We start from the raw sequence: 14,098 nt of genomic DNA on the forward strand, positions 1-14,098 counted from the left end.
ATTAGCTGATTTTACATATTTAAACTACTTCGTCACATTGTCTCTCAAGACACTTATTTGTTTTCGTTTTAAAATTATTAGTGTTGATTAGAGCATGACATTTTTTTGTTTTTTATTATGTACAGATACTGGTCATAACTGTGACACTTTTTTACTTACAGTAGTTTAGCAAGCCAGTTTGATTAGAAACAATGAAAAATATAAATAAGACATTCATTGAAATAATAAGAAAGCGTTCTTTGAAATAAAGCAAAAGTAAATAAGTTGATTATACAAATACCTGAACGTTTTTATGATTTAAGTACATTTTTTAATTATTAATTCTGTTTTTATGTAGATATAATTAATAGTTTCTTAAAAGAGAATTTTGTCATCAGAGAATAGAATAGTTAATCATTTTCAACTTTATGAAGGCGTTGTGTAGAATAAAAAGACTAGACTATTTATTTACTAAAGTTTGTTTAATAATAAGTACATTTGCCTCTGTGATTATTATTATTAATGATGGTAAACTCATAAAATTAATTCATTTCAGAAAAAATATCTGATCTAACAATTCAAATCCTGAATGGTTACAGCTTTGCCAACTGTTACAAGTTTATTTATTTCTACATTAACCTTAAGTGTGCACTACATTCGTTTAATAGCATCTCTGTGACTATAGATGTTATATATGGTTCACTATCAAGGGGCCTTAGCAAACTTCTAAGAGGGCACATAATATTCCTATCTACTTTAAAATTAGACAAAAGATGTAAAAGAAGCTATATCAATTAAAAGAATCTAGATATTTTCTTATCGGTATCCTCTAGGTAACCTAATTGTAACCTAAATGTGTGACTTCTAGACATGTAAAAGTCATAACTTCATTTTACATTTTTATACATTTTCACTATAGAGTTAAAGCTCACTTTAGGGATTAAACACTACAGGTGGTTAAGCCCTGAACATCCAAACTCACTATTTTAGTTTACTATATTATGCCTTAATCTTTTACCACAATCTGCACTGCAACCTTCACACACTTGATAGCCTAACCATCTCTGCAAACTCATGCTATTCATGTGCTGCTTAAGCACAGTTGTTCATGGACAGGAATAACTGAAAATATTTATTTATGTGCTCCTGGGACTCTCACCTTTTGGAAGACAATATTTTTCTCTTAAACAAGTCCTCAAACAAGCCCTTACAGAGGGTTCACCACAAGGTGAAAGCAAAGTCAGACTTGACTTTGCAAAAAGACTTCTAAAAAGCCTGACCACTTCTGCAAAAGCATTCTTTGTGCGGCTGATATTAAGATCAAGCTGTACCAGAATCATGAGAAGATAAAAGTATATTGAAGGCTTGGAACAGCTCGTGATCCAAAGCAACAACATCTGTGAAACACGGTGGAGCAGTGGGAAGGCATGAGCATGCATGGCTTCCAGTGGCACTGTGTTAATGCTGTTCATTGATGACGAGACAAAAGACAGAAGCAACTGGAAGAATTCTGAAGGGGGTATACTCTCTGCCCTGATGGCCAAGTCTGTCTCCTGATCTCAACCCCATTGAGCATGCATTTCACTTGCTGAACTAAAATCAGAAAGACCTACAAACAAACAGCTGAAGTCGGCTACAGTAAATGCCTGGAAAAGCATCACAAACGAGGAAACCCAGTCTCTGGTGGTGTCCATGATTTCCAGACTTAAATCAGACTTAACTGCTGAGCTTTAGTCTGTCAGGTGTATACAATGAAATACTGACTACAAGAAACATTTACCTCTGTTTGAATCGTGTGCTTACACAAAATAAATAAATAATAATTTCATGATATAATGTCAAGAAATGTTAAAAGAGGTAAAAGTCACAGCATTAGAGTGTTGAACAGAAAGTTCAGGAACTCTGCAAACGGCCAGTTTGCAATTAATATTTAAGGACTGTAAGTAATACAATCCTCCACTGCAGACTGTTTTTCTCAGCACATGAAAAGCACATAGAATAAATAAAAGGCTACGCTTATAACTACATCCACATTTGTGAATACAGAGTGTACCACACAGATGAAGTGTGAATCTGAAGTTGTCAAACATCAAGTTGTGCCAGCACTGGTCACAGTACCTGCTCCATCTCAATTGAGGGTTATGTTACAGGATTTCCAATCATTTGATCAGGCAGGGCTGTGGCCGCCTCCTGACACTCATGATTAATTTAAAACAGGAAGCTGCAAGCGTACACCAGTCCTGCCAAGTCACCATGGCTGCAGTAGTGAAGGGAGGGGGGTTGGTGTCTCTGGGCACCTGCTTCTGAAAAAGACACACCAGAAGAGATGCATCGCCCCAGCCGCACACAGCACAGCTGCTGCCAAAGATCGCTCTTCTCCATGGCTGGTGTCAGACAGCTCATCTTACTTCTTCTCTACTGTGAGGGGATGAACACTGGTATGTGCATGTCTGCTTCTTAGTGTAGTATCACATTTATGGGGCCTTATCTTTTTTTTAAAGCTTTGACATTATGACCTTGTTATCATTTAGTCCCTTTATCTGTTGATTTTTCCAGTGTTTCTAGGGGATCTTAATGTGATTGTTAAATTATTGTAAATCATTTTAAAATCATTCCTTGTTGTTTTATTAATCTGGATTGAGGCTTCTAAGTCATGCAACTTTCATTTAACCTTGACTAGGCCGGTCTCTAGCAGAACGGTGAGTAGGTAGCGTCGCTTATTCAGTGCAACATCATATGGCGTGTCTTTTCTTTTCTTTTCTTTTTGTTTTTTAGAAACAACCCCTTCCCCTCAGTCTGATCCTTTAATTACAACACGAAAAGCTGTATCCAAAGGTACGATTACCCTGCCATACAGTATATTATTATCCAGAACAAGTATTCATTTGACATCACTAGATTACATCAATAGATATTTGTTAGTGCACAAATGATAAAATTATTACAGAAGTTAACCAGGAAAAAAAATTGCTTAAGAATATATTCACCCTCAGGCCATCCAAGCTGCAGATGAGTTTGTTTCTCCTTCAGAACAGACTTGTGAATTTGGAAAAATCACTATATCCCTTGTTCCCCAATGGGTGCCGTCAGAATGAGACTCCAAACAGCTGATAAAAACATTACAATAATCCACAAATAATCTACACTCCAGTCCATAAATTAACATGTTGTGAAGTGAATAGCTTAATATTTATAATAAATAAAATCCATCATTTAGATGTTTTGAACTTAAAATGTTGCTTCCAGCTAAAATATGTGTCCTTTATCCATTTTGCTTTCTCCATTGAAAAGGGATTGTTTTCAAGAAAAACAGTCTATGCAGATCTAAACAAATATGTTAGTGGATTTTGATGTGGGAGGACAACAGGAGATGATCTTTTCCACGGGAAAAAGCAATATCATGGATAGAGGAGTTGTATTTTTGCTTTCCGTTTTACAAGACATTAATTGTTGGACTGGAGTCATGTGGATTATTGTGATGTTTTGATCAGCTGTTTAGACTCTCATTCTGACGGCACCCATTAACTGCAGAGGATCCACGGGTGAGCCAGTGAGGTAATGCTACGTTTCTCCAAATATATTTTGAATAAAGAAATAAACTCATGTAAACCTTGGATGGCCTAAGGGTGAGTAAATGTCCAGCAAATTTTCATTTCTGGGTGCATTCTTTTAAAATGTGAATAATCTATAATAATTCTATCTTAATTTACTAGAGACTATAGATTGAATGGTACATAATTGCAGTGGTTTGGTTTACTGATTGGGCTACAATTTCTTGGCATACAGGTCAAAATCAAGTCATTATTGAACAGCTGGAAATCCTGACACCCCAGTATATAGAGCTTTTATGTAACCTAACTGATATACCAAATAACCCTCCGTACATTACTGGCTATTGGACTAAAGATGGACAAGAAATAGAAAACTCTGAAGAAACTGTAAATAGAAACAATGAACAGTATATCCTTAAAAAGACGTAAGTGGATGCCTATTTCAGAATGTGTCATCATGTGTCATTTCTAATAAATGCAAAATAATGCAAATGTTAAAGGAGCAAATAAGCAATTCAGTATTACTAAACAATGACTTAACACTGATTAAAGCTGTTTAACCCTGCTTCATAGTTTCAATATACTGGCCAGAGACCTGGGAAACTATTCCTGCATCTTCAGAGAAAATCAGGCACAAGTCACATTTGTTTTAGATGGTATGTTGTCATTTCATGCACACAGTGTGTTGTTTTAATGGCTTATACAATCATATTTATCATTTAGATTATGTTAACCGGATGTATTTTGCTCCCCCCTTAAGTTCCTGTAATAAAAGACAAAAGAGACAAGCCGGTAGTGAGTTACACTGGAGATTCAGTTGTACTGGATTGTAAACTCAAACACACACCAAACACCTGGATCTGGTACAAGGCAAACAATACTGGAAAGGTGAAAAAGAAATGGGGAATATGAGACTGATTATACTACTTCAACCTAAACCCTTTTTTTTTGTAATATATTTATATTTTATAATTTTATTTCATTTACTGAAGTTTATGGTAACACTTTATTTTAAGGTGTCCTTGTTACACATGCTCTTACTATTATGATATCAATAAATTATGCATAATTACATGCCAGTAACCCTAATCCTAACCATAACCCTATAGTAAGTACACGTAGTTAATTAACATTACTCAGTACTTAAATGTATAATAACACTGTAACAAGGACACCTTTAAATACAGTTTAACCAAAATGATTTGTAATAGCTGTCTTTAACAATGACAACCCGGTTCATATCAGTGTTTTTCTCTTCACAGGAGCTCATCAATGTTACTGCAAACCCTCTGAAGTACAAGATCTTTATTTATGGGAATAAAACAAAACTGACCGTACTGAATCTGACTGAAGAGGATTCTGGGAAGTACATATGCAGCGCTGAGTTTGATATCAAACCCAGTGAGTCTTACGTCGAGCTGAAGGTCTTGTCGTATACTGAGCCTCTCAAGCCCTTCATTGCTATAGTGGTTGAAGTCATTGTCCTCGTCACACTGATTTTGCTCTGGGAAAAATGCAACAAGCCGCAAAATGACAACATTTCTGCAGGAGGTACAGTAAACTTTAATGAATAATCTTTAAATAGAGCTGTCACCAATTACAATTAACAAAGGATTTATTCATTTGCAGAGAATGAGCCCTGCTCTGAACAAATCAGCAAACTGTAAGTGTGTTTAGTTCAGTTTATATGATTTTAAAAGATTCAGTGAATATATTTGGTAAAAAAAAATTCAAATAGATCACAGGTTTTTCAGATGTTGGCATTGATGGTGCTTTTTGTTCTAGCACTCGTGATGAAAGCAATGGAGTGGAGAAAAACACAGCAAGACAAAGAAAACTGGAGCACTGAGACATTATTATTATTAAGTGTTATGAGTTATTCATATTAACAGTTGAAAAAAAAGTGTTTATGTAGAAAAACTTTTTATTCTGCTTTATAATCTTGTGGCTTGAATCATCAAGTAACAAGCAATAAGGTTTTTTTGCCTAAACGAATTCAGTCACAGCAATATATGTAAACATATATTATATACCATTACATATACATACTGTATATTACATTCTCTATATTACATAAATGTATAAGGCATGTTTTCATAATCTTCAATATAGTATATACACTCACCTAAAGGATTATTAGGAACACTATACTAATACTGTGTTTGACCCCCTTTCACCTTCAGAACTGCCTTAATTATACATGGCATTGATTCAACAAGGTGCTGAAAGCATTCTTTAGAAATGTTGGCCCATATTGATAGGATAGCATCTTGCATTTGATGGAGATTTGTGGGATGCACATCCAGGGCACGAAGCTCCCGTTCCACCACATCCCAAAGATGCTCTATTGGGTTGAGATCAGGTGACTGTGGGGCTATTTTAGTACAGTGAACTCATTGGCATGTTTAAGAAACCAATTTGAAATGATTCGAGCTTTGTGACATGGTGCATTATCCTGCTGGAAGTAGCCTCAGACCAGGCAACATTCTTCCAGTTTTCAACGGTCCAATTTTGGTGAGCTCATGCAAATTGTAGCCTCTTTTTTTCTATTTGTAGTGGAGATGATTGGTACCCGGTGGGGTCTTCTGCCTCAAGGTTGGTCGTGTTGTGGCTTCACAAATGCTTTGCTGCATACCTCGGTTTTAACGAGTGGTTATTTCAGTCAAAGTTGCTCTTCTATCAGCTTAAATCAGTCAGCACCTTCTCCTCTGACCTCTAGCATCAACAAGGTATTTCCACCCACAGGACTGCCGCATACTGAATGTTTTTCCCTTTTCACACCATTCTTTGTAAACCCTAGAAATGTTTGTGCGTGAAAATCCCTGAGCAACTGAGCAGATTGTGAAATACTCAGACCGGCCCGTCTGGCACCAACAACCTTCCCACTCAAAATTGCTTAAATCACCTTTCTTTCCCATTCTGACATTCAGTTTAGAGTTCAGGAGATTTTCTTGACCAGGACCAAACCCCTAAATGCATTGAAGGAACTGCCATGTGATTGGTTGATTAGATAATTGCATTAATGAGAAATTGAACAGGTGTTCCTAATAATCCTTTAGGTGAGTCTATGACAGTGTATGAAAATATATACACTATATTCAATTTTTGTATATCCACTGTCATATATTCAATATATGACGGTGTTATTGTCAAGGTTTAAGTGTTCATATGACCTTTTGGAAGTCAATTTAATAATAAAGGTCAACTAAAGAAAATACTTTTCTGAAGGCTTTATTGAAGGATTAAATAGCTTCATATGATATAATGAATACGTCAATTCACACAGATTACTTTTTCATATATTTATGTACTTTGTGATGTGTGAGAGCTTTTGATTGATTAGACTTTCAGTTAAGGAACAGAAAGAGCAAACTTACAAAAAAAACAAAAACTTTGTGCATCAAACATGAAGAAAATTCTTATGGGCTTGGATCAAGCGACAACCTCCCGCTCTCTCTCTCTCGTGCACTGACTTAAACTGTAATTCGTCAACTGGCCGCTAGAGACTGGCTGACTCCCCATGTTAAAATGCCCAACTTTAAATAAAAAAAAAACCCGTTTACAACCTGGTTCAAAAAATTATTTAGGTCTATATAGATAATTTTGCCATTCACGACAACTGTGAGGGGGTGTTTTTTTTTTTTTTTTATAACTCATCCGTTTAAATTATATTAAGCCATAAAGTTCTGTATAATTATGGGCGCGGCCACTTGAGTGACAGGTGGATTGCCCCTGGTGACTTTTTGCCCATTTCTAATGATCTGATTTTCAATTGACGTGTGGTGACGCACTGCCAAAATGGCAATGGCCAACTCCACCTATTTTGAGCTTCCAAAACTTTCTACAGAATACTATGACATAAGGGTGAGTAGATGACATAATGTTCATTTTTGGGTCAACTATTCCTTTAAATACATGACTGTGATTTGTTGATCCATCAACCATCCATAATTTTCAGTTCTATTTTAGGCACTTAAACCTAAAACAAAAACTTCTATAACAGATTGTTAAACTTAAATTAAGACAAAATTAACATGCAGCTCCATATATTATGTTTATTAACACATAGAACAATCACATCATTTTCAACACTGTGCATTGTTCAGTAAAAACTGCAGCAACAGCCTAAGAACAGTATCGTTCAAGCCCACTATGTCTCCGTCTGTGATTCTCTCATACAGCTGCATGCTTTCTGTGCCCCAGCACACGTTCTTCCTGCTGTTATTGCAGTCAGCCCTTGGACTCAAAGCCAGAGTATTGAGCTGATAGCAGAAAAACGAGAAGAACTGCCCGTCTGTGATGACAGCCTGAGACACAAACGGCCTGCTCACATCCTCTTCACTCCAAAAGCCTGAGCAGATCAAAACAGATTTAGTTAAGGAAGCATGCATGAGCCGGTTCATGTCAATGCCATATAATTGTAAAAAAAAAAAAAAAAAAATATATATATATATATATATATATATATATATATATATATATGGATCAATTCAACTGAAGTGTGATCTTAACCTGAGCTCAGGACAATTCCAAAGATAACAGAAACACCAACCTTGATACATAGCTTGGGCCCCTGTCCATGCAAACAGGCTGGCAATAGCGCTGGCCCTCAGGGACAACTCCACCTGATCAGATAGCCCTCTCTTGCTCATTTTGTCCCTGCGGAACCGCTCAGGGACCACGTGAAACTGTGTGTGACCGTAGCAGCATGGATCTTCCAGTTTGGCACCTGTGGAGTAAAACAACATGCACATACTTTCAGAATAAGGTCACGGATTTAAACTGTATAATACTATATATACTATATGATAAGGATAGCAAGTTGCTATTGACCTCTGATGTAATACAAGTCAATAAACATTTTTTGTTTTGTTTTTATAAACATTTAAATAAACATCTTAAATTGAATGAAAGATTTATTGGGTACCCCCTGAAAGGTGGCCAGGGCCCCATAGTGGCCCGATTGAGAAAGATTGCCCTACAGTGATTGAACACAAGTGTCGTTATCAGATGCTTCTGTACAAGTGGAAACATCAAAGCGATAAGACACCAATGCTCAATAAATCGTTTACTTTATTAATAATAAAATGACATTTAATTTATAATAGTTATCACTTCTTTTTCAATGTGATAGTCAATTAGCCTAACTTTTTAGTCTTTTACAGTTACAAAGCAACTTTCTCCAGTTATACAGACTGCGCAGAAACGTTTGTGGCTCAACCAATCAGCATTTAGAGTTGCAAATATCTGTTGCTTCATTGGATATTTAAAGACAAAAATCTGGGACTAAAACTATTAAGTATTAAAAACTATTAAGAAACCATTTTTGGTAAATCAAAATAAAGCAGAAATAAAATAAAATGAACATTAGATGAAATTAAACGAAACAAAAATATAAAAGTATAACTGTTGTCTCTGGAACGAAGATAAAATAAGCTTAAATAAGCAACAAGTACTAAAAAAACTGATAAACATACAAACGCTAAAACTAATATGAAAAGTGGCCGTATAAATGTAAAAGTAAAATATTAATAAAATAATATCATATATACTAAAAACACACCAACCTATGAAGATGTTATTGTCATACTGTCTCCTGAACAAGGGCAGCAGGTCGGGAGCCAAAGTGATAATGGGAACTTCAGCAGAGATTTCTGCCTCAAGAGGAACAAACTGAAAGACATTACATCACTATTTAACACATTTATCACACATTAATGGTATTTCTCCTAAACGATGAATGCTGACATTACCTCTTAACATCACCACAGACTTTTACATTGTAGGTTATATGATTTAAATTATTTACACAAACTGTATTGATCATAAACAAAGTCCTGCCTGGGGAAGCTGCTGTGGGATCCTGATCTGACTGTGAGGTTTGTCCTCAATCTGAAACCTCATGGGCTCGACCCGTCCTCTCCTGTGGCCCTCTGGAATAGTCCTTTCTCCCCGCAACCAGTAATAGCTGACCTGAGGGTCAAAATCTGCAAATAATAATGAAAAAGCACATGCATTAAAAACCAGAAAACACATTATAAACGTTAAACAGTATAAAGAGAAGCCACGTTACTAAATAAGCAAACTGCGTTGCAGTAAAGTGTAGAGATGGAGGTCAAACCCACCTAAACTTGAAAGACTCAGCACGGGGTTTTCTTTGGCCAGGAGGTTTTTCAGACCACACACCGCGTTCCTCAGAAACGGAGAGACGAGCTGCTCTTGCTCTTTCTGGGTGAAAGTCCTCCCTTTCATCGCGTGCCAGTGTTGTTGAAGGATGGAGCTGCAGACTACAGCTCGCGCCTCAGACAGAACGGACTCATCTACCGCCGGTGCAGGGTCATACTTCTCGGGCAGGCCGTTGAGAAACGCCGTTTTGGTATAGTGCTGATACCATCTGTCTGCGTTGAGAGCAAATGTTTGTGGGTAAATCACGTACTTCTTGCGCTGAACGCGAGTGAGCGCTCGGATCTTCTCCTGCGCCGTGCAGGGGCGCAGCTGCTCGAAAAGCTCCGTGACCACGCGCCGCTTCGCCGATTTACTTTTCGCGGTGCGGGAGGGGAGAATGGGTGGATATAAATTCTTTGCTGTGGAAGCCTCAACCTGGACATTTCTGTTACAGGCGAGGCGTACTGACACACTGCAGAGGAAAGGATGCAAGGGCAACCTGCTGCAGGACGCCATGTTCCTCCGCGTGATCGAGCTCTTCTTCTTCTTTTTCTTCTTCTTCTTCTATGATTCAGTGTCACTGTGTGTTCGTCTGCTGCCGTCTGCTGGAGCGGGTGAGAGGAGAATAAGAGCAATCGACTGATGGCAAACTTGTGAAGCGCTTACACACATATCTTATCTAAAACCATTCTTTACAGAAATAAAAATAATAAGGATAAACTAAACGCTAACAATATAAATGTCTATTTTTTAATAGCTCTGAAACTGTGAAACTATCTTGCTTTTGGCATTGTATTTAGTCAGTTATACAGAAATGTATCAATGAAACTATTCAGTGTTCAAGACCTCTCTAACTTTTATGGGAAAATAAACTCGAATTTTCTAAATATACTGAATATTCAAAAAAAAAAAAAAGTTTAAATTGATCAAAATTGACCATATTTCACATTCAATTTCACACACAATTTACGGAACAAAATAATAATATATTATGTGAAATTACACCACTTTATACCCTTAATCAGATTTTTAAATGATTGATGTATTTATTTATTTTTTTATTTTTTTCTTGTCCCTTTTTTATATACTTGTATGCATAATTGTATGTTCATTGTTCATTAAATGCATTTGAACGAAAATATGCTTTGTTAAATCAGGACACGAATTGTGAATCTCACAAAGATGTTAAGGGACACATCTCACCTCAAAATAGTAAAAAACAATTTTTAAACTAAAGTATGCATAATTCAGTTTTTTTTTTTATTCTTTTCACCTATTCTGTAATTCAAATGAGACTTTTATTTTGAAAATCACATAACGTTTCAGAACCGGATGTAAACAAATCCTCCGCAGCAGCACGTGAGAGGTGGATTACCGTAGAATATGGACGCTGTTTGTCCTTAAACAGTGCAATGACAGCTCGCAGTATTTTACTAACCCGGCAGCTTTTGCCTCTTGGACTTCATTTACGGCGTGTCATACCTGTGAAGGTGTTCAGTTCTGTCTTATAAAAATACTGTTAGAGTTTAAGTGTGGTCTGTGAATTTAAAGTGCGCAGAAGACTTCATCTCCGTAGACTTAATCTGCTGTGTACATGTTTTAGACATTCAGAGATATTGTTTCTGAGGTTTTGTTTGTTTGTTTGTATCAGACCTTTTGCTCTTCCACACGCGACGAGGTTCTCTTGGCTCAGGAAGCCAGCAAGAAATACGGAAAACATGAACCCACTATATTTTCTAAAATAATTGACAAAACTATCCCTGCAGTTATCATTTATGAGGATGACAAGGTAAGTTACAGACCACAAGCCTTTAGGACCTTTGCTTAATATATTGCTAAGTAACATATTGTGATTTATTTATCTTAATTTTATTTTGTAAAGTTCAAAAATATGAATAGTATGCATATCAGTTTACATATTATATATATGTTGTTGCAGTGTCTAGCTTTCAGAGATGTTAATCCCCAGGCTCCTGTGCATTTCCTGGTTATTCCAAGGATCCCCATTCCCAGGATCAGTGAAGCACACGAGGATGATGCATCGGTTTGTCTGTCCACACACACAGTGTATTAATTTCTGTAATAATTACAGAGGATGACACATCTCTAAGATCTTGAAATTTTCCTCCAGCTCCTGGGTCATCTTTTGATGGTGGCCAAAAACATAGCAAAGAGAGAAGGACTGGATGAAGGATACAGAGTGGGTGAGTAAAATATGCTTTGTTTGAAAAGGGTTCAATTAATCATCTATCCTCTTCATCCTGTAAAGCGTAGCATGTAAAATAATACTAAGAAAAAAATAGTTGCTCAAATAGTATGATGTAGAAGAATATGGTGCTCATAATCAAGGTGGAAAAATCACCTCACTATGCAAAAAATATGGTGCAGTTAATGATATTTATATGGTCAAAAGGTAAGATAGCATTCTGGTTAGCTTGTAATGTAAATTAAGGTTTTTTTAACAGTCTAGCAGAATACTTACATAAAATACATATAAATATTGATGTACATCAATGATGTATAGATAATCAAGTAAATCTCAATTCTGTCCAGTTAGTGTTTATTTTGAGATATTACTAACAAGTTATTATACATTCAATTTACGAAAAGACACATGTAGACACATGAACTGTACAATGACCCAGAGTCCACATTTTTACAATTATACTGAAAGGCCTTTACTTGCTAAAAAGTATAAACTATCAACCAGATGACAGAAGGCAAGTAGTAGATTGAGTTTTGATAATGCTGATCAGTTAAAGCCTGTAGAAATGTGTATCAAATGTAATACAGTAGGCTTGCAACTGCAATCTGCAGTTTATTTAGTGTAGTACACTATAATATTAACATGTCATTATGTTTAAAGAATGTATTATTTGCTTAATTATCTGTCATTGTTATTTACAGTCATTAATGATGGAAAAAATGGGGCACAGTCCGTGTATCACCTTCACATTCATGTTCTCGGAGGACGGCAAATGAGATGGCCTCCTGGATAGATGGACCTTCTGTCAGAATAAAAAATAATGCTCTACATTTTTGGAGGAGACGAGCATAACTGATATACAAATAGAAAATGTGTTGGAGATTACCAAAAAAAATAATGTTTGTCAAATAATGAGAGAGTGGGAACAATTTTCTACATTAAAATGAATTTGACTGGTTTTCCGTCTGCACTTGATGTTAACAAGCTGTTGGGTAACCTGCACTTAGCTGGGTTGGGTTACCTTTACTGTTGTTTACTGTCATCACTGGGTAATAAAAATTTTGCAAGGTTCACAGGTTGATATGAGCTTTTTGCTAAATGGGTATTAAATAATTGGCATATGCAAAAAATAATACTGAAAAGAAGGACAGGAAATACATGAATGAAATATAAAGCAGAACAAATTTCTTGCAAAGAATATTCTTGCATAAATTGTTGCATTCAAGACAATGGGACCATTTACATATGATTAATATTGTGAATGATTTAAAATACACAGCAGTTCCTTCTGACAATGTTCCATGAATAAGGGCTGCGTGTTTATACCATGAAGACATTTCTCAGGACGTGGGGAAATAAAAACATTCAATCTGAAATCTTGTATTAGACCTGGCTTGGCCTCAGCTGAGGTCATCCTGTAGATCTGTTAACTGCTGAAGGTGATGGTGGTGTGATCGAGTGACCTGGATGGCCAGTGGGCTGGTTTCTATGGGTCACTCATGAGTGTTTATATCAAGTGAACTTTCGTCCTATTTGCTGAAACATCAGATGCAACTGTACAACACATCGTGTCTGTGCTGACTGGAAGAAGAAAGGTGATACAGAACAATAATAATCTTAACCCTTTAATTAAACAACTTTGAGCCTTTTATAATTTTGTTTAATACATATTGATTAAATCTAAATTTAACAAAACAAACCAGGATTTCTGGAGAGTAGTAAAAATATAACGTTCATTTTATCTATTTTTAGGTCAAGGTTGCAAAATAGTAAATGTCCACAGGTGTCTTATCAATAATGAGTTTTGCTTTATCTTATCCAGTCTCTTTCATATTATAGACTTTGTGACCTCTGAGCATATGTAACAATCTTAATGTAACAACGTGTTGATCAATAAAATAGCTCTTCATTTAACTTGTCTCATCTATATAACCTGAAATATCAAAAGCTTGTCTGCAAACATGAATGATTTAATATTAATACTGAAATTTGCTGTTGAAATGTCTTGCAAATGCCATACAATAAAACTTGAATAGGAAGTTATTGTAGAACGCAAATTTTATTTAAACATCATATTTATATAATAGCTGTAAAAAATGTTAGACTTATGTAGGTGTATTGTTAAAAAAGAAAACCGTCCAAACACATTTCGTTTACAATTATATCCTTGATCTTTTTTTTAAGTGAATATATATTG

General features: G+C 35.9%; 3 protein-coding genes across 4 annotated transcripts; 2 read left to right on the forward strand and 1 right to left on the reverse strand.

Annotated features, from left to right (window-relative positions):
* Positions 1 to 591: 591 nt before the first annotated feature.
* Positions 592 to 7,543, forward strand: LOC127958047 (embigin-like). Of its 2 annotated transcripts, XM_052556824.1 has the most exons (8): positions 592 to 2,417; positions 2,755 to 2,814; positions 3,766 to 3,955; positions 4,104 to 4,186; positions 4,291 to 4,418; positions 4,793 to 5,081; positions 5,160 to 5,193; positions 5,316 to 7,543. In XM_052556824.1, exons 1-8 carry the CDS (start codon positions 2,306 to 2,308, stop codon positions 5,377 to 5,379), a joined length of 960 nt encoding a protein of 319 aa, XP_052412784.1. In that variant the 5' UTR covers positions 592 to 2,305; the 3' UTR covers positions 5,380 to 7,543. The 2 variants fall into 2 exon arrangements, with proteins under 2 accessions (XP_052412784.1, XP_052412785.1); XM_052556825.1 differs by lacking the exon at positions 2,755 to 2,814.
* A 28-nt stretch (positions 7,544 to 7,571) lies between these two features.
* On the reverse strand, positions 7,572 to 10,292 carry mrps30 (mitochondrial ribosomal protein S30). Its single transcript, XM_052556823.1, has 5 exons — positions 9,656 to 10,292; positions 9,372 to 9,517; positions 9,098 to 9,203; positions 8,083 to 8,259; positions 7,572 to 7,881 (listed from the first exon to the last, which is right to left on the reverse strand). Exons 1-5 carry the CDS (start codon positions 10,209 to 10,211, stop codon positions 7,616 to 7,618), a joined length of 1,251 nt encoding a protein of 416 aa, XP_052412783.1. The 5' UTR covers positions 10,212 to 10,292; the 3' UTR covers positions 7,572 to 7,615.
* Positions 10,293 to 11,035: 743 nt separating this feature from the next.
* Positions 11,036 to 13,815, forward strand: hint2 (histidine triad nucleotide binding protein 2). Its single transcript, XM_052557727.1, has 5 exons — positions 11,036 to 11,185; positions 11,347 to 11,484; positions 11,635 to 11,739; positions 11,827 to 11,899; positions 12,603 to 13,815. Exons 1-5 carry the CDS (start codon positions 11,108 to 11,110, stop codon positions 12,692 to 12,694), a joined length of 486 nt encoding a protein of 161 aa, XP_052413687.1. The 5' UTR covers positions 11,036 to 11,107; the 3' UTR covers positions 12,695 to 13,815.
* Positions 13,816 to 14,098: the final 283 nt, after the last annotated feature.

This window comes from Carassius gibelio, chromosome B5 (assembly GCF_023724105.1).
Source record: "Carassius gibelio isolate Cgi1373 ecotype wild population from Czech Republic chromosome B5, carGib1.2-hapl.c, whole genome shotgun sequence".
NCBI lineage: Eukaryota > Metazoa > Chordata > Actinopteri > Cypriniformes > Cyprinidae > Carassius > Carassius gibelio.